At 48.1% G+C, this 22,850-nt stretch overlaps 1 protein-coding gene across 1 annotated transcript in view; it reads left to right on the plus strand.

Moving 5' to 3' along the window:
- Positions 1-646: 646 nt before the first annotated feature.
- Positions 647-22,850, plus strand: part of IL17REL (interleukin 17 receptor E like) — a 41,771-nt gene continuing 19,567 nt past the window's right edge. The window contains exons 1-5 of the mRNA XM_043965447.1: positions 647-775; positions 15,915-15,942; positions 20,701-20,850; positions 21,326-21,435; positions 22,539-22,653. Of these exons, the coding sequence (XP_043821382.1) occupies positions 674-775; positions 15,915-15,942; positions 20,701-20,850; positions 21,326-21,435; positions 22,539-22,653 (505 nt within the window). The 5' untranslated portion in view covers positions 647-673. The remainder of the gene's footprint in view (positions 776-15,914; positions 15,943-20,700; positions 20,851-21,325; positions 21,436-22,538; positions 22,654-22,850) is intronic.

Consider the following 22,850-nt stretch of genomic DNA (forward strand, 5'->3'; position numbering starts at 1 on the left):
GAGTTCAAATCTGGCTCCAGACACTTACTAGCTGTGTGACCTTGGGCAAGTCACTTAACCCTCTTTGCTTCGGTTACCTCATCTGTAAAATGAGCTGGAGAAGAAAACAGCAAACCTCTCTGGTATCTTTGCCAAGAAAACTCCAAATGGGGTCACAAAGTGTTGGATATGACTGAAACCACTCAGCAGCAAAATACAGATGGTAGTTGTAGAATCCTCCACCTGGAAGGGTGCTTGATAAATTGTCCAATCCAGGCAGCAGAATTTCTACAATTCATTTCAATGTTAAGGATCTATTGTGTATAACTGTACCTCAAATTCTCATGGTACTTCCTGGTTTCTAAGGCCACTTCCCACATATTACCTGATTTGATCCTCACTGTGTGACCTCAAGTAAACCCCTTCTCCAAAATGGGGTCATTGGACTAGATGTTCTCTGTGGCTTTACCCTTCCGTGAGTGTATGAAATTCCAGCTACTAAATGCTCCCCAGATCCCTCCCCTGGGAGAATTGGTGTCTTTAAATCCTAAAGGAACTTTAACAAATCAGCACACATCCTTCCCTGCCCCGCCTTCCCCCCTCTATTTATACTGGGGCAGGAGCGCCAGTCTCGGCAAGGAAGTAGTGAGGCCAGCCTCCAGGAGAATCTCCCAGGCTCCCCACAGACCCAGAGATGCTTTCAGGAAATGCCATTATTTTTCTAACCCTGGTCTGGGGGATCCGTGAGGGGCAGACCACCTCCCAGATTGCAGAATGTGGTTTTGCCTGTTCAGAGGTAAGCTCTTATCTTCTTCCCCAGACTCTGGAAGTAAGTTTCTGCAGAATCATCTGAGTTTCCCTGAGGGAGGGCTGGCAGGAGGCTGATTAGGGGCTCAAGGACCTCCTTTGTGTGTCCTCCTGAGTGCTGCCCCCGGGACACTGGGAGGATCAGATACCCTCCAACAACCTTTTGGAGGTGCCAGACTTTGGGGAGTCCCCGGGAATGCTGGCTGCAGAAATCCTGCTGGGTGGTGCGCTTGCTGACTGACGGTCCGGAGTCAGGACCCGCGGTACCGGGGTGCTGGGCTGCCAGGATTGGTAGCGCAGTGAGAATTAGACATAGCTTATACCTTTCCTTGTCCGATAAAAGCGAAGGAGAATTGGTGCCTGTTTGTTTCGCTCTGCAGATTTTGGGGAACTGGGTCTTTTGCTCAAACCTCCCACTGACTCTTCTGGTTTGAATGTCCAGTCCCACTGACAAGGCTTCTCTACCTTGACCCCGCACAACCATAAGTCTCTGGCTCCCTGAGTGACATTTGCTTGATGGGGGAGGCTTGAACTCGTAACCAAGTGTTATTCACAAGCTGTCCTTTTTCATTCTGAAGCCCTTTTGAAATTCAGGGTCTTGAGCTGAGTTGAGGCACCGGGCGTGAGGAGGACTGGAACAGGGGGGTGGGTTTGGGTTTGGCTGGGGGCTCTCTGCAGGATGCCACTGACCTAAATGGGTAAGGTTGTGCCTGAGAACCAGAGAACAGTAGCTGATCTTGCAGAGCCATTTCCTGCTGGTTCAAACTGGACTCGTCTATCATGTTGTGGTCTTGGCAGTTAGAAGAGCTAAGAAAAGCAGTCAGTGCATCATTAAAGAGAACAGTAGAGCAGATGGGTGTTTTTTGTTTGTTTGTTTTGCGGGGCAATGAGGGTTAAGTGACTTGCCCAGGGTCACACAGCTAGTGTCAAGTGTCTGAGGCTGGATTTGAACTTAGGTCCTCCTGAATCCAGGGCCAGTGCTTTATCCACTGCGCCACCTAGCTGCCCCCAAGCAGATGGGTTCTTATAGGAGGTCCTTGCCTCTGAGCCTCCCTTAATGGTAGGTTGGGATGCTGGAACATGCACTCTGGTGTATTTATGATCACGGGAGTGCCGTGGGGACCAATGAGGGGTTTACCGGTGGCCCTGAGGGCTCGAGCTAGAGCAGCTTATGTCTGCTTAGTGCTTTAAGCTTACAAAGCACCTTCCTCATTGCAGTCTGAGGAGGGAGGCCATGCAGGGCTCCAGGAGAGGAAAGGGCTTGGCCGCACTCACACAGAGAGCACCAATAAGTGGCATGACCCCTGTGAAGAAGATGAACTGTTCTTACCACTCACTACATACACTAGAGACCTCAGCAGAACCTGGGAATGAGGGCAGGAAGGACTGGAGTCTGTTTTCCAGATGGGATGATGAAGATGAAACGGAGCACTTTGATAAGGAAGGGGAGCTCAGAACTCTTTCTGTGGGACTCTTACCGAGTTAGTCCAGTGTACATTGATTAAGCACTAGCTGGGTGCCAGGTGCCAGGTATCTTACCAGCCTCTCAGGAGACAGAGACAGAAACAAAACACAGCCTTGGAGCCATGCTCAGTACTCAGAGGAGTACCAGACATGGACATCTGAAAAGTGGGCGTACACCAGTAGCAGGCATTCAGGGACAGATATTTCCTCAGCGAGGGCTAGTGGGGAGAGCAAGGAAGGCTTGGGGGTCAAGGCTCTGGCACTCACAAGTCATGTGATCTTGGACATGGGGTTAGACTTAGGGGATCAGAAAGGGACCTTCAGGATCCAGCATTCTGAGATGCTGCGATTGGTCCAAGAGTTCCAGCATATGGAGGGAGGGGTGTGAGAGGGTGGAAATTGTCTGAAGACTATAAGGTCTAACAAGAGCCTTCTTGGAGAGACTTGAGTCATCGCTAATCAAAAGACAGAAACTGATGGAAATGACTAGTCCTTTCTCCAAGACAACAACGTTAGAGCCTTTTTTGCATGTTATGTCGAGGTCTTTCCTTCCTTAAAGTCTTCTCTCCTTTCTGACAGATCCTTGGCTCCTTAGGAATTTCTAAGGCTAGGGCGGCTGCTCTTTCTCACTTCATAATGAGTCAACTCTGATATTGTTCAGAAATAGCATCTTCAATTTGAGGGATCCAGGCCTTGGTCTGGAGAGGCTGGAACATGGCCCTGGCAATGGTGAATGAAGCCAGGCTGTAGCATCTGGGCTTCCCAGGAACAACTAACCCCCGTGGCTGAGCCTTTTTTCTTCTCCAGAAGGCAAGAATATATGAAACAGGGTCTTTTGCCCTATTCTATACCATAGACCATAGTCCAATAACATCCCTTCCCATGTCTCATATTCTCTGCCAGTGACAAACCAGTGGCCATTACATGCACTTATGGGAATGCAGAGCAGACCATTTGATCCCATACAGAGAGAGGCACCAAGTGGGCCTGATCCGGTACACTAAACACTCGTTGCCACTGGGCTGCTTGTGGACCAGCAGTGATTGAAGGTCAGGGCCAAGAACATGAGAGTTACATGTTGTTGTTGAGTCATTTCAGTCTCTCCATGACCCCATTTGGGGTTTTCTTAGCAAAGCCACCGGAGTAGTTGGCCATTTCCTTCTCCAGCTCATTTTCCAGATAAGGAAACTGAGGCAAAGAAGGGGAAGTAACTTGCCTAGGGTCACACAGCTATTAATTGTCTTAGGCTGAATTTGAACTCATGAAGATGAGTCTTCCTGACTCCAGGCCTAGCACTGAATCCACTGAGCCACCTAGCAGTCCCCATCATGGTCCATGACTGTCCAGAAAATAGAAAAGTCAGTGGGCCCTGGACCAGGAAAGAACCTCAAAGGCCCCCTGACTGAGTAACCCCAATACCCAAGAATGTCTTCTACCACTCCCCTAATTCATGGTTATTCAGTCTCTCTTCAAAGACCTCCCAAGGTAAGGAACCCTCCACCTCCCAGGATTCCCAAGTGGTCTTAGCCCAAGATGGTGGCCTCTGTGCCCCAGGGAACCCCCAGCTTCCATGAACCCAAGGAAATTCTATCACCTGTCCTTAGTAAGGTACCCAATGCAATGTGGGCCACAGTTAGAGAGCAGCCAGAGACAAATGGCAAAGGGGATTTAAAGAAAGTCTTTGCTGAAGTCAAATAAGCAATCTGGTATCATGGGAAAACATGGGACTCTAGTCAAGAGGGAGGCCTCTGAGCTCTCTGGTCCTGGCTCCAAACACCAGCCTGAAGAGTGAGCAAGTCATTGTACTTCTGTCTTTGGAGTTCCTTTCTCCAGTAGAAGAATGTTAGACCCTCAAGGGCAAGGGCCTGTCTCACTTTTGTCTGTGTATCCCAGTTCCTGACACATAATAGGTGCTTAATAAATGCTTGTCAAGTGACTGTAAATTGGGAAGACTTGGGCGAGTCTATCTGTAGGGTCCCTTCCAGCTCTAGCCTCACACAAGCCTGTCTACTCAATGACCTTGTACTTCCCTGTGAAGGGAGAACCCTCTGCCCTCAAAAGCCTCTGAGTCCACCTAGGAAAACAAGACTAGCAGCCAGCGAGCACATCGAGGACATTCTGAAGAGGATGTGGCTAAGAGCAGTGGCTGTGGCCCATCGGTTGGTGCTGGAGGGGCTCAGGATTGGGCCTGGGGCACAGAGGATACCTACTGGCGATGGAAATGGAGGCAAGCGTTGGTCCAGGTCCAAAGAGCAGGACTGGACTGGGAGTGTTTGCAGGACAACGGGAAGCCTAGGGTGAAGCAGGCTCCCTACTGGGAATCAATCGGCAACCTTCTCTCAGGCACCATGAGGAGATTAGGATGGAAGGATCATGGAGGAATTGTTGGAGGAATTGAGTGGAAAGAGCCTGACATATCTGGGAGGCTTAAATAAGACCATGTGCTTAAAGGTAGCCTTGACTCTGAGTCGTGCCAATGATGAGAGAATCATGTCTGGGGAAAGTCTGCCGGCGCCTCCCCTGGCAGCCTTGGTGCTACCCTTCGTCCCATGTGGCTGAGGAGCCAGCGCCATCATCAGCTGGTGCAGAGAGTGCTCAAGAGGGCCCCTGCATGGCTCTTGGGGGCCTTCTCAGCTGTCTCTCTGCTGTCGTCATCTGTGATTGATCGAAAATGGCCAGAAACGGTTTTCTTTTTCCAGCCTGACCCAACTGGAGCCACTTTCTGGAAGTTCTCATTATTGCTAGTCAGCTTCCCTACTGCCACAGCGCCAGTCCACTGGCCTTGTCCTCATGCAGATTACTGAGTGTGTCCTGGCCCTTCCTGGGCAGGATGAACTCAGCTTTCTCTCCTCTTGACCTCGGGATGCCAGAGCGAGGCTGGGCCTGCTTGGCGAGGGCAGTTGCCAGCTGGTAGGATGTCCAGGAGAGAGTTTGAGCTTTGTCTCACCGTGCTCAGGCATAGGGAGGTCTTCCATTGGGGCTCAGTGCCCACCAGAGACTCAAAGTCCAACCTGGCCAGTACCCATCTTGGTGGCCTCCTCTGACCTCCCAGGCTGAGGTGTATAGGTCCTGCCTCTGACTCTCAGCCATTCTAAGAAGCCCACAACCAAGGAGTCAGTGGACAGGATGGGGCTGGCCAATTCTCCAGCAAGGTTTGCAAAGAAGGGTTAGCCAAAGTTAAGTTAGGCTACAAAGACAGTTGGGGGCTTTCCCCTCCACCCCCCTATTGTTTGGATTATTATTATTTTTGAAATTTGTATTATTTGGGGGGCAGCTAGATGGCGCAGTGGTTAAAGCACTGGCCCTGGATTCAGGAGGACCTGAGTTCAAATCCAGCCTCAGACACTTGACACTTACTAGCTGTGTGACCCTGGGCAAGTCACTTAACCCCCATTGCCTGCAAAAAAAAAAAAAACCCAAAAAGAAATTTGTATTATTTGGCTGGGGGAGCTTCTTCACATGGAGTGCCCATAGGCAGCTACACTGCAATAAACTTTCTTGGTGGGCTGAATCATTCTTAACATACGATCCCAGACATCTGCCCATTTCCCCCTACTCTTTCCTGGCCACTTCCTAAGCCTGGCCTGGAAAGCCCCACAAAGCTTCACTGAGGCCTGAGGACCATGGTTTCCTACCTCCTGCCGCTTCCCTTCTCCTAGATTCTCACCCCCACCCCCCCACCATTTATTAGCATCAAAATGATTTGCAACCCTGCCCCCACCATCAGACTCCCCCATTTGGGGCCCGGGGCCCCGAGACCCTTGGCTCCTTCCTCCTTCTCTCCCTTCCTCCCTCCCCCTTGGTGGCCTCTGCACCAGGCTTGTCAGCACCCAGGACATGGGAAATGTGGGCAGTGCTGAGGAATGAGGGCAATAGGACATCTGAACAGACTCTGCCCACTTGCTAAGGTCAGACTCTCACTTCCAGCCCAGCTCCACTTGGGGGCTCACAAAGTGTGCGGGGGAGTCATCCATAGTCCTGGGACCAGAGCAGTGATGCCTAAGACTAGTCTCATTGGAGCGGAGTGGTAGCTGTTATGGGAGTGCCGAGGGGATAGTTCCCTTGTTCCCCCTCCCTAATATTTCCTTCTACCTCTGGGCTTGACTTGCCTCCCCCAAGCTTCTTTCCTATAGGGGACACCTTCCTGGAGGGTTTTTCAGCTGCTTGTGAGCAGGACGGGCCTTTCAGATTGGACAGGGGAGTAGGTTTACAAGGAGGGAGAATTTAGCCTCTAGCTAGGAGAGGACCAGCTAGCCTTGGAACTGGGAGGGGGGGCTTTGGAGAGATCTGCTCCATCCAGAACATGACCAGGATGAGACTTGGGTTCTGGCTCCTGCCCCGTCCCCCACTAATGAAGACACATATTTGTGGGGAAGGGGGAGGGTGTAACAAGGCACCAACAAGTATTTCAAGAACTGGAAAGTTTAATCTCTTGCCTCCAAGCTTTGAGTTGTGAAATTTCATTTTCATAACATCTCTTTTCAGAAACAAGCTGGGTTGTGTCCAGGCCAGGGCCAGGGGCCAGAGGATGGGAAGGCACAGGAAGAGGAAGCTGAGCGACGAGGTGGGATTCCCCAGTTACCACAAGGCTGTCAACCAACCCCCTTTGGGAGTTCTATCAGCTTTCTCTGGATATGACTCACTTAACCCCTTCTGGGAGTTACTTCCTCCCAGGTCTTGGGCGAGCTGCAGTGGGTAGGCCCGTTCACTTGAGCCATGCTAGGCTTCTTGGGGGAGCAGGCAAGCTTGAAGCTGTTCCTGATGGGTCTTCTGGTACAGGAGACCCTCAGAGTTGGAGCAGAAAGGGCAAGCTTCCAGAAAAAGTATTTACTACATGAATGAGATCTCTCTAGGTAAAGGTATTGTGATGGAGAGACCTGTGAAACCAAGGAGCAGAGGCAGCAAAGAGCCCGACTCATAAAAAGGTGCCTCAGTTTCCTCCTCTGTAAAATGAAGGGGTTCGAGTAGATGACCTCTGAAGTCCTTTCCATTTCCCATCTAGGATCCTAAGTCATATCTCCGTGGAACTTTCTGGATGGTCTGTGCCTGTCCCTCTCTCATGAGAGTTAGACTATGTCGGCAGGGACCTGGTTACCCAGGCCACACTTCAGCTGATAGCGAGCATAGCCCAAAGTGCTCAGCACCCAAGGCTACTCCCTCCACCGGTTCCTAAAGATTTCCGTATGCAAATCCCTTTAGCCTCTGGAAGGAGGTGGGGGGGGGGTGGGGAATGTGGGAATGGGGCCATAACTGTTGTCCCCAAATAAAGGGCAAATCTACTCCCTCCTTCCGGCCAATGCAAATAAAGCTGAACTGGAGGGGAGGGTGAAGTCAAGGCCTGAGCCCTGCAAGTTGTCAGCCTCAGCCCCTGCCTCCTGCCTTTCCCTCCCTGTCCCTGCCTCTGTCTCTAAATCTGCCTCTGCCTCTATTTCTCCCTTTCTCTGTCTCTTCCTCTGTCTCTGGCTCTGCCTTACTTTAGAGCCTTAAAAGGGATTAGAGAAGGAGGTAACAGCTCAGAATCTCAAGGGTTTCTGGCTCCACTGACTTACTTTCCATCATTGTCCATAGGTAACCCTGACTAAGGTGGAGATCCTAAGAAAGAGATTCTTAATCTGGAGTATGTGAACTTTAAAAAACGAAACAAAACATTTTTATTTAAAGTTTTGAGTTCTAAATTCTATCCCTTCCTCCCTTCCCTCTTCCCTCACTGAAGTGGTAAACAATCAGATATAGGTTATACTTGTGCAATTATGTAAAACATCACCATATTAGTGATTTCCTATAAGAAGATTCAAATAAGGGGGCAGCTAGGTGGCACAGTGGATACAGCACAGGCCCTGGATTCAGGAGGACCTGAGTTCAAATCTGGATTCAGACAATTGACACTTACTAGCTCTGTGACCCTGGGCAAGTCACTTAGCCCTCATTGCCCTGGCCCCCCACCCCAAAAAAGATTCAAATAAAAGAAAAAAAGAAAGTGAAAAATAGCATGCTTCAGTCTGTATTCAATCCCAATAGTTTTTTTTTTTCTGGTGGGGCAATGGGGGTTAAGTGACTTGCCCAGGGTCACACAGCATTTGTGAACTTTTAAAAGATATTGTTAACTATGTCAATATAATTCTATTTAACATAATTGCTTTCCTCTGTCTTTTACTTTATGAATTTATGAGGATTATTTTCAGAAGGGGTCCTGAGGCTTCACCAGCCTGGCTGCCCAGGGGATCTGTGTCACACAAAAAGACTAAGAAGCCTTGCTTTAAGGATTTGGGGGCCCTGAAAAGGGGATAGGAGCCCAGAGTGTGAATCTAAGAAGAGCTCCCAGTTTGCTCAGGCCCCACCACTGCCTCACCAGAGAGCTGTCTGGAGTTGAAACTCTTCTTCACTGATGCAGATGCTCAGGCCTCAATCTTGCTCTCCCTTCCACTCCAGTCCAGGTTCCACAACTTCCAAAGGAATTTTCCTTAAGTACAGAACTGACTGTCACTCCTCCACTCAACAAACTCCAGTCATCCCCTATTTTTGTTTTGTTTTGTTTTGTTTTGTTTTGTTTTGTTTTGTTTTGTTTTGTGGGGCAATGAGAGTTAAGTGACTTGCCCAGGGTCACACAGCTAGTAAGTGTCAAGTGTCTGAGGTTGGATTTGAACTCAGGTCCTCCTGAATCCAGGGCTAGGGCTTTAGCCACTACACCATCTAGCTGCCCCAAATCCCCTATTGTTTTTGGATAAAAATACAAACACTTCTATCCAGTTGGCTCTTGAAGTCCTGCCCAGCCCAGCCCTAACCTATCTTCCCAGCCTCATGGGACATTACTCTTCTCTCTGTTCAATTCAAGCTAACTGACCTTCAATCTGTGGCTCCAACCCCCCCATCTCTGCATCTTTCCCTGGAATGCACTCCCTCCTCATCTCCACAGCATAGATTCCCTCCCACAAGGCAGGCCTGAAGGACCATAGTCTACATGAGGGCAACTCAAGATCCCTCTGGAAGCTGCGTGGACTCGGAGGAGGGGCTGGAGTGAGGAGAGACTCAAGGGAGATGGGGCAATTAAGAGAGCTTGGCGGCTAGGGGCAGCTAGGTGGCACAGTGGATAGAGCACCGGCCCTGGATTCAGGAGGACATGAGTTCAAATCCAGCCTCAGACACTTAACAATTACTAGCTGTGTGACCCTAGGCAAGTCACTTAACCCCAGACTTAAGCCCAGACAGGAGGAGGGGGTGGTCAAAAGTGTCAAAGGCAGGAGAGAGCTCAAGGAGGATGAAGATTGAGAAGTCATCAGATCTGACAATGAAATTAGATCACTAACAACTTTGTGTCTATAGATCTAGGTACTTCTCCAGTTCCTGGCACATAGTAGGCACTCAATAAATGCTTGACAATTAAGTCAGTCCATTTGATTAGTGGACAGCTCATTGCTAGAAAGGTTTTTCTTGTAATGAGAGAACTCTATCTCTTGATGATTTCTGTTTTTTTCTCCCAGTTTACAAAGACTATGAATACAGAGAAAATGAGATGGAATTGTGACTACATAAATGCTGGCAGACAAGTGTTGTCATCACCCCCATTTTACAGATGAGGAAATGGGTTTTGGGAGGTGGACTCAGTTGCTTCCTTAATACCTTTGTGCTCTTGAGCAAGAAACTTCCTGTCTCTGAGCCTCAGTTTCCTCATTTGTAAAATGAGGAAGCTGGGTTAAGTGACCTTTCAGGTCCCTTCTGGCTCTAGATCCTGTGACCCTCTGATTCAAAATGTGTCTATACGTGTGTCTATAAACACGTATATGTATATGTAAGTAGACTGGAAAGGCACAATGGGGCTGGGCTATGAAGAGATTTTGTTTTGGTTTTGGTTTTGGGTTGTTGTTGTTGTTGTTGTTGTTTTTTGTGAGGCAATGGGGGTTAAGTGACTTGCCCAGGGTCACACAGCTAGTAAGTGTCAAGTGTCTGAGGCCAGATTTGAACTCAGGTACTCCTGACTCCAGGGCCGGTACTCTATCCACTGTGCCACCCAGCTGCCCCTATGAAGAGTTTTAAATACCAAAAAGAAGATTATATATTTGATCCTAGAGGTGGTAGGGAGTCATTGAAGTTTATTGAGTAAGGGTGGGGTGATATAGTCAAACCTGTACTTTAGGAAAATCACTTTTTCAGCTGTGTGGAGGATAAATTGGAATATGGAGAGTCAGGGAGATCAACCAGGTGGCATTGAAATATTGCAGCCCGGAAGCACTGAGGGTTCGAGCTCCAGTGGGGGCTTCCTGAGTGGAGAGGAAACATACATGTTTGAGAGATATCAGAGACACAGGAACAGGCTTGGCAGTGAACTGGACGTGGAGGTTGAGTAAGCATGAGGAGCCAAGGGTGGCTCGAAAACTATGAAAGTGGTGTCTGGGAGAATGGCTGTGCTGCCAACCCTACGAGGAAGTTCAGAGTAGGAGGGAAAGACCAAGAGCTCAATGGCATTTACTTCTTCAGTATCATAAGTGTCTGTGATTTGTGGGACAGTGGAAAGAGCACTGGTTGCGGAGTCTGAGGACTTGGGTTCAAATGCTGTTTCTGCTTACAACTTGGGCAAGTCATTTCACCTCCATGGGCCTCAGTTTCCTCACCTGTAAACTAGGGGAGGGATGGACAAATGACCTCTGGGATACATTCTAGGTTTAGAGCCCAGATTGGATGATTCCATGATCACCATGGGGACCTCCTCCACCAACCCCTTGTGACTCGGTAGATAAGTCCGGATGCCCCCATGCTGTGGCCTCTTCACACTTAGCTGGACAAGTCTTTAGACAAATGCCATCCAGGCGGCCCCAATCTATTCAAGCTTTGTAGGGGAGAACCCCGAGTCCAAATGCCATCTCTCCCATTGAGCTGTGCAACCACTTAGCATCTCTGAGCCTCCATTCTCTCATCCATAACAGAGAGATGATAATCTGCCTCATCACCTCTGTCCTAGGGTTGTTGTGAAGTTCACTGGCAGCTGCAGTTGTTGCTGGAGAACCGGGATCTCTTCCAAGCCAGTGGGCACTAGTACAGTAGAATTGAAAAATCCAACATACTTTGTTCAAAAAAAAAAATCAAGCACCCAAGCAGGGACTGGAGGTTTGGCAGAACTACAGCTATTTTGCAATTTCTATGAAAAAACCCCAAACCTGGGAGTTACAAGGAACTGCAAACTCAATGTAAGTGGCATGATCAAATAGAAAGGGTCCTGAGCTTGGAGTGAGGAAAACCTGGGTTCAAAATCTACCCCACTTTGCTAGTTATGACCCTGGGCAAGTCACTTAATGTCTCTTTGCCTCAGTTTCCTCATCCACAAAGTGAAAGCATTGGATTCAATGACCTCTGAGGTCCCTTTCCATATGACAGGAGCTCAATTCCAAGGACAACTTTTGAATGAACAAGGAACTGAATTGTGGCACTGGTGACTGAGACAGCTCAGTTTTGAATTAGTTACTTGTTCCAAGAATTTTACAAGCAAAGAACAGTCATGGAATGTGCCATGATGTTAGTAAGATGAAACAAGTTCCAGATTGTATTTGTAGAAGATAGAACAAGCTCATTTGGTCTGTGGAGGTGTCCTCAGAAGCCTGGTGACCAGAACAAGGAAAGTGACAACCTCCCCCCGCCCCCGCCCCATTCTTTGACCCAATCACACCCTATCTGGTCATTCTAAGAGGAAATACTGGGGAGTGGAGCAAAGCCAGGATGCTAAATCAGGAAGCCTGGCTTCAAATCCTACCTTAATCAATCAACATGCACTTATTAAGCACCTACTTTGTACATGCCAGGCATTGTACAAGGCATTGGGGATGCAAAGATTTTAAAAAAGGAAGCAATTCCTGCCTTTGAGGATTTTAGTTAACTATGACCCTAGGCAAGTCTCACTTCACTCACTTATCTCACTTAATTCTTCTCTGTCCCCATATACTCAATGCAGCCCCCAGATTGCTTCTTCAAAGGCTTTCATTCAGAGCCCTTCATGAGCCTTCCAAATCATCGATGACAATGACATGAGCTGGCCTTGCCTTGGGAGGATGGAACCATCTGCCCTTCCCTAGGCAGAGACCTGGCCATGGAGCTCCGCCTCCAGTCCCTTCTTCTAACAATAGCCATTCCCATTTCTATAGAGCTTCCAAGTGTACCAAACACTTTCCTCACAGTCACACTATGAAGCATTTAGTGTATTATGAGCCTCATTTTCACATGAGAAATCCAGGAATCTGTGAGGTAACATACTCTACAAGCTCTGATTGTACCCCTCTACTGACTTAAGTCTCCCCTCTTTCTGCAGAAAGTAAGGGCTTTGGGGGCAGGGATTAATTCGTTGGCCCCCATCACAAGGCCAAGTGCCAAGGATTTCCACCCTCCCTCACCACCTTTGTTCATCCTAACACATTTCCAGTGGAAAAGATTTTGTTTTAGTGTTTATCATTTAGCTTATTGCTTCTCCCTTGATTAAAAATGTTTTTGTTGGGTTGTGCCATGTATGTTACAGCTTCCCAATAAAAAAGCTTATGAATTCATTCGTTAGCAGTTATGCTCCCAAGTCTAAACATGTCCCAAGTTATTATAAGGGCTTGTTTTAAAATATAAACTTTCTAAAATAAATGGACTCCTTCAGCAAGGTTGTTCTTTCCAGGAAGAATAGTTCAACTTTACTGTTGAACTCAGCTAATAGGCTGAACACAGAAGGGAAAGGGAGCTTTAAAGAAATACAATCTGGAACTCGCTTCATCTTACTAAGATCACAGCACATTCCATGACTGTTCTTTGTTGTTGCTTGTAAAATTCTTGGAACAAGTAACTAATGAAAAACTGAACTGTCTTGATCCCCAGTGCCACAGTTCAGTTCCTTGTTAATTAAAAAGTTGTCCCTGGAATTGGGCTCCTGTCATATGGAAATTAGTATCATATTTGGATGAATCTTCTGCTTTCGTGCCTTATGTCTTGAGTCTCTGAAAATAAGAGCTAAGTCGAGACTCTTCCTTTCCTTATTCCCATGGACTCTTCTGAAGAATAAGGGAAAGCAGAAAGAGTAAACTTGAAAATAATCTGAGATAAATTGGAGTTGTGTGGGACAGGATGATGTGATAGGGAGTGGGGGAGGGGCCTGTGCAATGATTTATAACACCTAAAAATGAAGTTCTCAATAGTTATTAAATTATAATGGAGACTTAAAAAGTAAGAAACCCTCTCAATGATTTTTCCATGGCACAAAAACAGTCTTGTCCTGATACCAAGGGGCTAGAAAGTTTGAAACTGCTTGTACTATGGGACCTTAAAAGACGTTTGAAGGAAACTCTGTGATAAAAGTTCACACCCCTGGTTCCTTCAAGAACTAGGTTATTCAATGAGGGAGGGAAACCAGACTTCCTCTTTGAGAGAGTGGGATCTTTCCCCCACTAAGCTCTATTTGCCTTCTGGGCTGGATCAGCTTACACCATTCCCAAAGATGGGGAAACCCTGAACACACTGGAAAATACCTACTGCCTCTGGAGACTGGACAGAACAAAACTGGGTCTGGGCTTGCTTCCAGTACAAAGCAACTTCTTTCCTAGAGAAGGAGGGAAAGGACACAGAAGGAAGTCGCCTGGGAACCAAGAGAAGCAAGAGAAGTTTGTTTCTTTGATCCTGAAGGAAATGCAGCCCTGTCTCTTCTGGGTCTGGAGCCTTTGCCTTTTTTCTTTGGCTCCTGGACCTCTTAGGTGGCCTGGGAGAGCAGAGAGCTATAACTAGCACTCTGTATGCCCAGTACAGATGCTTGGCCTTGGGGTAAGCAACAGGGCAACTTTGTGACTAGTGATGTGCAAATAATACAAAAAGAAATGAAAACGGACCCCATGAACATATACCCCAAGGAGGTCAGTGACCAAAAGAAAAAGAGTCTCCATAGATGCTGAAATCTTCACAGCAACACTTTTTGCCTGGAATGAAGGAGGTGCCTTTGCCTTGGAGAAATGCTACACGTTGTGGTGCCTGAATGTCCTGGAATTCTGCTTGTGCTGTTAGGAATGATGAAGAATACAAAGAATCAGCGGAGGACTTACTTGAATAGATACAAAGTGAAGTAAGCAGGAGGCAACGTATACCATGGCTGCAACAATGTCAACAGAAGGTACAACCCCCACAAAACAATTGAAACTGGATCCTGCAAAATTGTAACAACTGAAGTTGGCTGGGGAAGAAAGATGAGAAGGTACCTCTCATGTCAAGTCAAGCCAACAAGCTTTTATTAAGCACCTACTCTATACCAAGCATTGTGCTAAGCACTGGGTAGATCAAGAGAAGCCCCAAACAGCCCCTGCCATTCTAATAGGCAGATTCAACATGCAGACAGCTAGGTAACAGGGAGAGGATCATTTGGAGATAATTTCCCACTTGGGAGACCATAAATGCATGTATAGGGATCTCTGTATGTATCACTATATACAATACCAGACTTTTCAATATACTGCTTAGTTTTGCAGAACTTTTTTTTTCATTCTTTATTATAAGGCACAGCTCTCTGAGGAGTAAAGTAAGGGATAAAGTAGGAAATAAGGTAATGTAAAAATCAAAGATATAAATGAAAATTCACTTTAAAAAACAACAAGTTAATAATCAAGTTAATCTTGGGAAAGAGGGAGGAGAGAAGAGAGGGAGAGAGAGAGACAGAGAAAGTAGGGAGAGAGAGAGTCTAGGGGGTTAGGGGATAGAATCTCAGTGGTTATCAAGTTCAACACTATGGGATTTGGGGTTCCATGCTCTTGCCTCAGTAAGACTCCCTCTTTCGCCCCAAGTTCAGGAAAGAATGTAACACTAAAGCAACTGCTCACCTTTGGGAGATGTGTAGGTCCCCACAAAGTGAGAATGGGAGAGAGGTTGGCTCTCAATGAAAGGAGAGAAGGAAGGGGAACCCCAGGGGAGGGACAGGGCAGGGCAGGTTGGGAATTTCCTTTTGGACAAAGAAAGGGAGGGAGGTAATAAACAGTCTAGAATTGCCCCAGAACCTGAACTTCCTGTTCTTACTCCACTGACAAGTCAGTTTTTGAGCTCCCTTCATACCTTTTACTCAGTTTCTGGAATATGTGTTAAAATTTTGCATCCTTTAAATTTTTCACCCTGGGGTAAAGCTCCAGCTGCTCCAGGCTAGTTATAGCTCCACGTAATTTCTTCAGTCTCTGAGAGTCTGTGATTCTACAAGGTATAGTGGAAATAGTGCTCCAGACAACACAAGTGCCTTCCTAGTATTCTTTTCTTTTCTCTTCTTTTTTTAACAAAGGGAAAGAGAATCTTCATATTCTGAGCACACCAAGGAAAAGTCATGAGATGTGATCTCAGAATGAGTAGCACCTGAGGTTTATAACCTAATCTATAACTAAAAAAGAAAGAAAGGAAAAAGAAAAGAAACCCTCTCAACAATCTTCTCATGGTACAAACGGTCTTGCTCTGATCCCAAGGGGCTGGGAAGTTTGTAACAGGCTACACTATGGTACCTTAACAGACGTTTGGGAGAAATTTCCAGGCCCAGCTCAGCCCATGACCCACTCCAGACCAAGGGTTCCAGGCCAAGTTGTCTACTCTCCTCAAGGTTCCAAGCGAGATATGATTCTCTGTGTTCCCCTAACCCCCAACAAAGTCTATGACCCACCTTAATGCTGTCTCTCTGTTCTCTTTCTCCTCAGGGTGTATCCTGCAAGAACAAAGTGAACAGTGAGTATCCAGATGGGGTAGTCTTGACCCAGATCCCCAGCCCAGCCTGCACTTGCCACCCTTGGGAATCTGGGCAGTCTGCCTCCTGGAAATCCTTACTTCCTACCTCCAGCTCCAGAGCCACGGCTTGAATGGCCTAATGCTGAAAGTCTGCTCCTGGCAGGGTCAGAGCCAGTATCTCTACTGGACTTTGAAGGATGGGCAGGCTTCAGCAAGCAGAGATGGGGGGAGCAGAGCTATTCACTCATAAAATCGAGGGGACCTCTAGGGTCATCTGCTTTGGCTTTCAAGGTACATGGGACCCAAGGGGTTGGAATAAATGGGTCTTTCTCTTGGCCCCTGGGCATTGTGGGGGCATAAAGTTCCCCAGAGGAGCTCTTGAACAAGGCTATAATTCTGGCAAATCATGGGCCCTGTGCCCTAATAAATAGCTGGCTTATTCTAGTCAACCTTGTCCCCCCTTTAGGCAGGCATATGCATATGTACATACATACATGTGGCATATGTATACATGTGTACATACATGAACTGAATACAAGTCATTTTGGGGGGAGGGCAGCTAGCAGCTGAGGGGAGGATCAAGAAATGTTCCACATAGGAGGGGAGGTTAGAGCTGAATTGTGAAGGAAAGCCAAGTTCGAGATTTTAAGAAATGCAGTTGAGAAAGGAATGCGTTCTAGGCATGAGGAGAGCCTCGGCAGTGTTGGGGACAGGAGATGGGGTGTCATGTGTGGGACACTGGAAGGTTGAAAGTCTTCATCGGGACAATGGCAGGAGAAACAAGTGGGGTATTTTCATCACTTTGGGTGACTTAAGAAGAATGGACAGACATGGGTTTCTATTTCCGAGGTGAGATCCACAGGGCTTGGTAACTGAGGAAATGGAAGAGTTAAGAGAGAGGAAAGACTCAAAGATAATTCAAGCTGCATGGCAAATGAGACAGGCACAAGTCAATAAGCATTTATTAAGTACCTGCTGTGTACCACTCTAAGAAGTGGGGAGACAAGGCAAAGCAAAAGACAGTTCCTCCTCTCTGGAAGCTCTCATAGGGTAGGCACCATGAAAATAGAATACGAGCTATAGATAGGTAAATTCCAGCTCATCAGCAAAGGGAAGGCACGAAAACGAAGGGGTTCAGGAAAACCTTCCTGTGGAAAGTGGGATTTGAAAGGAGATCTGGAGAAAGTCGGGGAAGCTAGAAGGGGGAGACAAAGGGGGAGAGCCTTCCAGGCATGGGGAACAGGCAGTGAAAATGCCTGCTACCAAGAGACAGAAGGTCTTATGCCACAGGCAAAGCTGTGTTCTCATTTTCCCCAAGAGGGAACTAAAACCCAGTAAGTTTGAGTTAAGTTCTGGCCGATTTCTAGACTGTTTCCCAAAAGGGATGAATTGTGGATATTCAAAAAGGGAACTTATAGTCACTAGAAGCTGGGCCACCTTCCCTGAGAACAGGTCACACCAGCCCAGCCTTGCCCCATTTCCTTTTTTTCACTAAGGTTATGAGGCTCAGAGTTCGGGGAATGCTGTTGACATAGTGTGGCTCCATTGCAGCAAAGCCTCTGACAAAGAAACTTGTGTCTTCTTGGAGGAAAGATGGAGAGATGGGGCCTGGGTCATAGGGCAGTTAGACAGGGTAAGAATGGCCTGACCCAAAGAGTGGTCACTAATGGTTCAACCTTGGCTCTCAGGGACTCCCCCTGTGCTAAGCCACATTTCTTTCTGTCAGTGACTTGGAGGAGAGGGTCCCAGATTGGGCCTCAGATCCCTGGGAGGGGTGGGAGAGCGCTACATAACTATGGCCATGTTAGGTATGTCTTTTCTCAGTCAACGGAGACTAATAGTATCAATCTAGGAGTCTATAACCCTGACTCCACTATCATTGGGGGTCTGCAGAGCTTTTTCAGGTCTTCAAATGTGAAAAAAATGGGAATCACTAACTCAGATAAAGGCAAGGACGATGTGCCTTTGAATTTGTGGAAATGTCATTTCGGTGTCTCCAGCACACAGTAGGCCCTTAATAAGTGTTTGTCGGGAGAACAAAGACACAAAACAAGTACTTTGGAAACTAGAATCAGGACCCATTAGATCTCCCTAGCCCAGGTGGCACAGTGGCTAGTGTACAGGGCCTGGAGTCAAGTTCAAATATGGCCTCTCAGGGTCATCGTGAGGATCAAAGGAGATGATCATTGGAAAGTACTTAGCACAGTGCCTGGCACATAGTAAGCCCTAGAAAAATGATAGTTTTATTGTCGTTGTTATTATTATTATTATACCAATGGAACAAATGGCACAAGATGAAATTGAAAGTGACAAATGAAAAGCACTACATTTGGGCCCAAAAGAATTAATTGCACAAGTCCAAGATGGACACCCAAGGGATCTGTCTGGGGGCTCTAATGGGCCCCAAGTTGCTAATGAGGAAACCAAACAAAATAGCAGCCAAAAGTCATGTGATCTTGGTGTTCATATATGACCGCATCTGAAGGAGGGGGCTGGTCAGACTTTATCAGGTCTTGGACCCATGGGAAACCCATTGGAGCCTGGCCCCAAGAGGGTAACCATCTCTTTTAAGAACTGACTAACTTACTAGCTGTGTGACCCTGGGCAAGTCACTTAACCCCGATTGCCTCACCAAAAAAAAAAGAAAAAGAAAAAAAAAGAACTGACTAAAAGTACAGGGACTAAATTTACCCTGAGGAAGAGAAGGCTCAGGGGGACAGGAGGACTTTCTTTGAGTTCTCAAAATGCTGTCCTAAGGAAAAGAACAGAGCTGAGGAGGAAAAGGAGCAGAGGCGGATTTCAGATCAGCTGTTCCAAAAGCATCCCAACAATTAGGATTATCCAGCAGGGGAAGTGGGGGCCTTGAGAGATCCTAGGAGCACACTTGGAGGCCACTCCCCTCATTTTACAGTTGAGGAAACAGGGAAATGAAATGGTTTGCCCAAAGTTACACAAGTAGTATTTGGCAGAGCCAGGATGTGAATTTTTTCCAACTGTCCCATGCCCTCTGAGGTCCAGCTCTGAGAGTCTGTGAATGTAAGAGACTGAGTGAATTGTTGCCCTGCAGACAGAAAGAGAAGTTGGAATGAGGAGCAGGTTTGGGGTGAGGAGAATAAGCATTTTGGACGTGTGGAGTTTGAGGTGCTGGTTGGACATCCAGGTGGAGATATCTTCTAGCAGCTGGAGACATGGGCTTAGAGTTCAGGGTGCAACTGATATTGATTTGGAGATGCTGAGTATGTGCATGAATGTTGAAGGGAAAGAGAGCTGAGGACCAGGCTGAGGTCTCTTCATCCTTGGAAGGAGATAGAAGGGAAGTACCAAGTCAACAAGTCTTTATTAAATGCTTAAGATGTTCCAGAGACTGTGCTCAGTGCTGGGGTTGCAAAGAAAGGTAAAAACAGTTCTTTCCTTCAAGGAGCTTACATTTTAAATCAGGAAGCTACATGTAAACAGATAGGTCTGTTTAAGTTATAAACTGAGTAGATGAATATTAATGTTATGGGGGGAAATGCGCTTCCTGTCCAAAGTAGGGCTTTGTGTCCAGTGACCTACCTCCTGTGCTCATCTCATGCCCTACCTCCACCTCACATCAGCTCCGGCTGACCCCTATTCTGTGCCCCCCCCCACTATCATTGACCTTCCTTAGTGGATCATTAGCAATGGTGGGGCATCATCATCGTGGGTACAGCTGAGAAGCCCCCCTCCTTTGACCTGGGTTTATGTCTGGCCTTCGGCCACTGCCACAGACTGGAGAGGGGCTCCCCCATATATCAAGTGAAAAGAGCCAGTGGCCATCAGAATAGAAGGCAGGTGAGAGAGCCACAAGGTATTTCAGAGATACAATCAAGAAGAATTGGCAGCAGATTTGCAATTACAGTCCCTCCCCTACAAGAAATGCCCCTCACTCGGTGAAAAGAAAGATTCTCTATGATGTCCAATTCTTCTCCAAAGTTACCTGATACTAACTGTGCTCATCAGACCTGTCTGTAAACTAAGAATCAAGAGGCCCTGAATGAGGACTTGAGGGGTTCTCCCATGAGGACCATGAGGGGTGGGTCTGTCAATTTTGTCCCTCAGAGGGCTCTCTTAGACTCATTTGAAGCAGTGTCCCAGATGGAAGAATTCACCATATCTCCACTAGCTACTCACTGAGTAGCCTCACTGAGTGCAGGAGGAAATAGAGCCATAAGAGAGATTTGTGCTAAATGGCAAAGCCAAAAATTGAAAAACGAAATAAAACAAATCAATGTGCATCACCATTCTGGAGTCACTGAATGTCAGCACTAGGAGGGACCTTAGAGATCATCTCATTCAACTTCCTCATTTTATGGAGAGGGAAACTGAGGCCCTGCTCAGAGAAAAGACTGGGAAAAGATCTTCTGATATTTAGGCCAATGTTCCTCAGATGAGTCATTCATGGTCTCCTCTTGGGTGCTGTCCATCTTCCTATGAACCTTCAGACCTGTCCAGAAGGCTCTGTGCCTTTCTCAGTGTGATTATGATCAGTGCCCATGGTCTGGACCCAAGTCCCAGGCAGGGGTGTGTGGTCCTGTCAATGTGACCACATCCACTGATCAGCTTTTCTCTTTTTGACCCGACGACCTTGGTGACTCTTCATGGCTGGAGATCTGGAGCTGCTTTTCCCTCTAGTGGGTGGTCTCCCTTGGCCCACACTAGCTGTGAGCACTGAGTCTGGCCCAGAAGCCTCCAGGGACAAGCATAGTAGAGGGATCAGTGGCTCCTTCTCTTCCACAGGGAACATTATGAGCTGTTTCTGCCAGCAGCCGCCCCCATCAGTGACGCCATCCATCCTGAAATCCCTGATGCTGTCCACAGCCGTGAAGTGTGTCCGCAGAGGGGCTTGTGCTCTGCATTTGAGTGTCAGCGCCAGCCTCATCATGGAAGGTGAGAAGCAGCTGGGCCCCTGGTCAGGGCCCCCCATAGCCTTAGGAGTGAGGCCCAGCCCCAGATTCCCTTTTGCCAGTGTGTGAGCTGTGCCCTTCTGGCCAAGATGGGGCTGGGTGTGGATGGATGATAGAAGAGGCCTCTGAGCTCGCTTTCTCTGTAGGCTTTGGTTTTACAACCTGTGCTCTTCAAGACTCCTCTGAACCCTGAGCAAAAACTCTAGCCTTTTAGCCTCTCCTTTTCCTTCTCCCCAGACCCCTGGACAGCCTCAGGACCTTCTCCATGTCCCCCCTCCAACACAGTCTTCCAGTCAATCACATCCATGGCCTGAATTGTCTTCTCTTGACCCATGGTCAGGGTTCAAGGGAGTCTGGAGGCTATGGGGTTGGGGGAGGTGGTCTCTGACTCTCTGGCCCTCCCCTCCTGGACACCAGAAGCTACATGTGATATCCTGTTCATTTCCTCTTGGTCCTAGAAAGCCTTCGAGGCCTGGAGATCTGCCTGCTGTCCCTGGACACACAGGAGACAAGATGTCACAGCACCAAGTTTCCCAAGGGCTCCAGTAGGAAGATGGCAGGCAGAATGGTGAGCTGGACTATGGGTCCTGTCTGGTGAGGTGGAGAGTAGGAGGCAGGAGCTCCCCAGGGGCCGTGGGGCCTGAGGCCACCTCTGTGTCCTCACCGCCCTCCATGTGATGTGACTAGATTCCTAGCTTCTGTTCTCTGAAAAGGGCCATGAGAAGACCCAGGGAGATCTTGTATGGCAGTTGCATCTCAAAGTGTGGGTGAGAAGAGGAAGGAAGGGAGGGAGGAAGGAAGGAAGGAAGGGAGGGAGGGAGGGAGGGAGGGAGGGAGGGCCATTGCCCCCTCACACCCAGAAAGCCTTCTCCCCTCCCTCCCTCTCTCCTTCCTTCCTCCTTTCCTCCATTCTTCCTTCTTCCTTCCTTCCTTCCTTCCTCCCTCCCTCCCTTCCTTCCTTCCTTCCTTCCCTTCCTCCCTCCCTCCCTCCTTCCTCCTTTCCTCCATTCTTCCTCCTTCCTTCCTTCCTTCCTTCCTTCCTTCCTTCCTTCCTTCCTTCCTTCCTCTTCTCACCCACCCTTTGAGATGGAACTTCTATACAAGAGCCCTGAGATCCCAGGCTCTGGGTCTCCCCGGGTCTTCTCATGACCCTTTTCAGGAAACAAAAGTTAGGAATCCAGTCACATCAAGAAGCATTTATTAAATGCCTGCTGTGTACCAGGCACCATGCCAGCTGATATAAAGATTAAACTACAATAGTCCTAGCCCTTGAAGCATTTACCTTCCACTGGGAAGAAACAACCCATCCAGAGAAACACCAAAAGGAGAAACATGGGATAACCTTGTGTCCCATCCGGGTCCCAATCCATGATGCCGGCTCCAAAGCAATGTCCACAGGGGAGGAGACTAGAAACTGAGGTGGGCCCAGGAGGCTTCCCATAGGTGGGAGCACTTGGGCTGAGCTCAGAAGAAAGCTGGGAAATCCGAGTCCACGCAAGCTGGGGAGCTTGCTGAGGGCAGGGGGATCCCAGAGCGAGCGGTTCCCTCCCCTGCCATGACCCTTGACCTCGAGGCCATGTCTGGCTCCCCTGGCTGCCCCTTCTCCCCTTCCCATATGGGCTGAGTCCTTGCAGGGAGGCCCCTGCTGACATTGTCCACATCTGGCCCCAGTTCCAGGTACACTTCGACTGTTTTGAGGTCAGCGTTGCTCAGCACCTCTACGTCACCCTGAAGACCTTCCCCTATTACTGTGGGGTCCAGATCAGCCGTGAATACCATGTGGAAGGTAAGGCTCTGCCTGGTGCTCTTAACAGGAGAGAAACCCCACTGGGAGCCAGGGCTTTGTGCCCCTCCACTGTCCCCCCTTTGATGAAATGGAATGATTTTGGGGCAGCTAGGTGGCGCAGTGGATAGAGCACTGGCTCTGGAGTCAGGAGTACCTGAGTTCAAATCCGGCCTCAGACACATAACACTTACTAGCTG

Source organism: Dromiciops gliroides, chromosome 5, assembly GCF_019393635.1.
Source record: "Dromiciops gliroides isolate mDroGli1 chromosome 5, mDroGli1.pri, whole genome shotgun sequence".
NCBI classification, from domain to species: Eukaryota; Metazoa; Chordata; class Mammalia; order Microbiotheria; family Microbiotheriidae; genus Dromiciops; species Dromiciops gliroides.